At 38.9% G+C, this 4677-nt stretch overlaps 1 protein-coding gene across 2 annotated transcripts in view; it reads right to left on the bottom strand.

The window, feature by feature from the left end:
- Positions 1-261: 261 nt before the first annotated feature.
- ST7 (suppression of tumorigenicity 7) overlaps positions 262-4677 on the bottom strand; it is a 136441-nt gene continuing 132025 nt past the window's right edge. For both annotated transcript variants that reach the window (XM_005420899.3, XM_031056922.1), the window contains exons 14-15: positions 2730-2869; positions 262-575 (exon numbers count right to left, since the gene is read on the bottom strand). In XM_005420899.3, coding sequence (XP_005420956.1) covers positions 480-575; positions 2730-2869 — 236 coding nt within the window. In that variant the 3' untranslated portion in view covers positions 262-479. The remainder of the gene's footprint in view (positions 576-2729; positions 2870-4677) is intronic.

Raw genomic sequence — 4677 nt, 5'->3', positions numbered from 1 at the left:
CAAACTGCCTGGAGAGCCTAAAGCTGCTTTAGGCAGGAGCTTTAACTGTCTAGAAGCCTCACCTAGACTGCAGAAGTGAGGGCCCCGCCCTAACTGAGCTCCACAAGAAAAGGCAGTGACAATGTTGTTTAATTGTAACATTATCAGGTGTTTCATTACCTGAATGTGTAGCTACACCCTAGCTATGGCCAAACAGATACCACAGGTTTAAAAAACAAAACCTAGGATCTGTGTTCTGAAAAAGCCGAAAGACAGCAATGCTACAATACACAAAAGTTTATTTTTTCTTTTCTGAAGGCAAAATATAATAGAACCTAACATCAATGTATTTTGTACAACAAAACAGTTTTTATATGAGAACAGACAATCCATGAAGAGTTTTTAAGTCTTATAACTGCTTCCCTTTTTTATCATGCTTTCTTGTGGTCAACAGAAAGTTGGCACAGATGTCATAGCAGTCAGTCAGTGGGCATGCTCCCTCAGATCCTTGTCAGCTGGTGCCACAGGCTGGAGGGCAGGATACTTTCCACTTTTTCCATCACAAAATTTAAAGGGGCAAAGAGGGTGCTGAGAAACTGCAAAGAAATCAGATACACATTCAGATCAAAATCCAGGAGACAATACACCTCAAGAGAAAGCTGTCCAATAAGATAAGACATTCTTGCTGTGTTTCTCTGTAAAATCCTCCAGCATGATAAAAATTATATAATTCACACATAAAGACTTTCAAATTCTTGAACCTTGCACATACAGAGATTTATGGATTTTGCAGTAAAGAAAGCAAGAGCCCCATCTTTACAAAGATCAAAGTGATGAACTACAAAAGTTTCCACACATCTCACATCCTAGGTTGAAGCTCATACAGAAGCCACTAAAAGCTCAAACCAAAACCTAGTGAAGAGAAAGAGAGCCTTTTTCATAACAGGGGTATGCCACACCTCACAGAGACAAACATTTTGTCTTGAGAGTCAAGTTTTAAATGGTTCAGGGTTATCTACAGATCTGCTCTATACACTGAGGCATCACTAACTCTAATCCTAACATACTCTGCATCACTGACTAAAATTTATCTTAACATGTTCTCTCTAGTATAGAACACATCATTCAAAGAGTCTTCAATATATTAGTTTTCAGATAGGTATATGAAAAAATTCAAGATGAAGGACATTTTATCACAGGAAAAAACCAATGGCAGCTACATGTCACAGAACTCAGGTATTCAAAGCACGCCTGAAATACATATTGAAATACATATTAATTTTAATTAATTATTAATACATTTGAGAAATACATGTTAACTTCTTCTGTGGCAGAACTAAGTACAAAATCTCATTATGCTGCCAGTATATAGTCTTTGTTCAGGATACAAGGCTGAAAAACACAGGAACAAGGCTAACAGGGACAGATTTGGGATCTACAACTGTGACAGTATCAGAAAACTAAAGATTTGATTGAAAGAGCCAAACAAGGGTCATACATTTCAGTAACTTCAATAACTAAGAAACAGGAAAAACCCAACCACTGAATCCAAGAAAAGCCTTACAGAGAAGTTTACGATCATATGCCCAAGTTAAACACTTACTGTCTACCTAACACCTATGTACACACTCAAGAAACAAGAAGGGGTAATAATATTTCAGGTACACTTCAGCACTTCTTGCTGAAAGAAGAGGTATCTTCTGCTGCAACTGATCTTACTTTGTGTCTTCTACAGCTAATGAAAAAAATTCTTGTTGCATGAACTGTTGCTGGACCAGACCCCACTCACAGGCCTGGGTTAACACAAGACCCAGCTCACCTGCCAAGGGAGCCTCTTCCCCTTTGCAAAAGGGTTTCAAGGAGTACTGACAATCTGGAACTTGCCAAAACCTTTCAGCCTGGCCTCATCCACCCCACTCCCTCTACCCCCAAATCAAAAGTACCAAAGACATTAAAAACAAAGCCAGGAGGCCAGTTTGGAAACATGAGACCTAAAACAGAGACAAATATATTTGAGAAAATGTATTACAACGGAAGATACTCATTATTTACTGGAGAAGGAATTTTTTACTATCCTGGAGCTTTTCTGTTAGTGGATTTTTCATCTCCCAGCATGCTGGAGCAGTGATGTTCTTGTTTTTGCAAAGAAAAAAGTTTGGTTTAGAATAATTCATGGCTCTTCCCTCTCATACTCCAAAATTTATTAATCCTTGGTGGATTAAAAAAGCAGAATTAGGAGAGACTTCTCTGGACGTAGTTCAGGAAAGTTATGGGGGAAACATTGAGACTACTTCCTCCTTGGCAGTTCAGGGAAAAAACACAAAAATTTGTCCTGGTTAACAGTAGACTCTATTTCTGCTCATACTGAGAGCTTCTATTGCATAGGAAATCATATCAGCCTTTACGACTCTACACAAAATAGAGGGGTTCTACTAATTAAGAACTGTTATTAGTTTATTTTAGTGGATGATATATGAAAATCCAGATACTCACTTCTCCTACCAAGCCCTTTTTTTTTTTTTGCAAAATTACAAGACATCAAACCTAACAACAGAGCCATATAAACCAGAGAATACCACCAGGCAGGTCTTACTGATTAGCAACCTTGACAGTTGTGCACATATCCCCTGCTCAGACATGGACTGATGCTTCTGAGTGGGCAGATATTTAACACCTGGCAGTATTTAGCTCAGCTTTTCCTGCAATGGTGTCTTTATTTACAGAAGGGAGCAGCAGCAGAGAATACTCACAGCTTTTGCAAAGACCCCCATGAGCTCTGGGAACTGATGTGTCAGGAGGGCGAGCATGGCTGTGAAAGAACAGAGGCCAGCAGTGAAGAGGATGAAGAAGGGAAGCTCTTTCTTGGGATAAACTGAAACCTCATGAAATGCTGTAGAAAAAGATATGAGAAGGGGAACGCATTATACATTGAAAAAAAAATCAAAACACAACACCGAGCAAAACCTAACCAATGTTCTTACATAGTTTGAACAACCTGAGACACACAAAGATGCTTTTGAAGGAAGAAGAAGATGGAAGGTCTGATACATCTAGGGACATAATTGTTGTGTCAGTAGTCTCTGCCAAATAATTCTCTCTAAAGATACTATTTCTGGTTTACTCTGGTGCTATGTACACATCACTTTTGTCTTTCTTGTGTCAGCAGTAACTATAATGCAGCTCTGCAACAGCTAATTCCAAAAAAGAGACTTAGAAATAAAGCATTTTAATTTTTTTTAATGTACATTATTAACTAACCCCATGGCTGCATGTTTGCTAATGCTGATAGACAGAGTGCAGAAACGTGCCTGGGAGCAGCAGTGAGCCCAACCATATGGAAGCATTGCTGCAGACCAGTTAATGGCGGCTGTAAAACTACAGCCTTTGTAACTGTAAATTCTGAGGGTTTTATCTGTAGAGCAAGAAAAATTATCCTAACAGCAGGACGTATAGGCATGTATTTTAAAACCTGGAAATTAAATGAACAGTGAGTTTTTAAGATGTTTGTTAATATACACTGATAGGAATACTGAAATTTCCTTGACTCTGGTATAAAAAAACCCTTCATTGGACTTTGGAAAAAAAGGCACTGAGATGACTGAAAGGGTTAGAAAAGGATAGTGAATATTTTACCAGAGGGATATAGCCCTTGAACTTTTATGGCAACTCAGATTCAAGGTGAAAATTCCTCTAGGTTGGCAGAAGGTTGAGTGGATTCTTACCTTCAGTCTGTAGTTTAGAGCTACAGTCAAGATAAAATGCAAACTTTGAAACATTTTTTTCTCATATAGGACCAACCTCAAGGCTTCCCATATACTCAAATCCTATGGCTATTCATATATATGAAACATTACTCTTCCATTTTGCCTGCTTTCTTTGCTTCAGTGATCAGCTCTCATCTCTTTGTACTTGCAGATGACATAAACACAGGGCAATCCAGCAACATTCATGACTGCATTCATCCAGAGTGGAGTGGTTCTCAAAACCAAAAGCAGGAATTCGTAAGAGTTTAAATTAGAATATTAAAAACTAAAAATATGGATGACTTTTGAGTCTGCTAGTTTGATCAGTTAAAAAACAAAAGTAGGGATAGATTACAACTTCTCTTTGATTTAAAATAAATGCAGAGATCAGAAATACCAGAACATGGACTTTGTAAGTCAAAGACCTCTTGTGCTTTTCTTGCACTGCCTTTTCACACAGGCTCAACCCTGCTGTCCCACTCTGTTATCCAGTCAGGGTAGAAGTTTTGTAATTGATATTTTTAATTTGGAGAGCCTATCAGATTGTTGTGTTCTGATATAATTCCAGCTGTCTCTCCCACAAAACACGCACAATTAAAGGGTGTGGACAGGTATGCAAAACCCCTCTGACCCACCTGTGTCTGTCAAGCGTTCTAAACCCTCCCCTCCTCTAACCCAGGAGATTTTGCAGTGAAAGGCATTTCCCATAGCTGCCAGAGCAGAACACACTGCCTGCATATGCTGTTAAAGAGTCCCGCTGTTAGCTTGTAACATTTGACAAGAACAATTAGCTTTGCATCTAAAAAGAGAATGCTGAGCTATTCTGCATGACTTTGTCATTCCTAAATGTCCTGACACTCCACCCTCCCCAGCTCAGCATCCCTCTGAGTACAGCAAGCAGAGCACTCTGAGAGGTGTTGTTATAATTAGGATGATTATAATGGGGTGGGGAGAT

The sequence above is a fragment of the Geospiza fortis genome, unplaced genomic scaffold, assembly GCF_000277835.1.
Source record: "Geospiza fortis unplaced genomic scaffold, GeoFor_1.0 scaffold195, whole genome shotgun sequence".
Classification (NCBI taxonomy): Eukaryota; Metazoa; Chordata; class Aves; order Passeriformes; family Thraupidae; genus Geospiza; species Geospiza fortis.
This window is presented reverse-complemented; position numbering and strand designations above follow the sequence as displayed.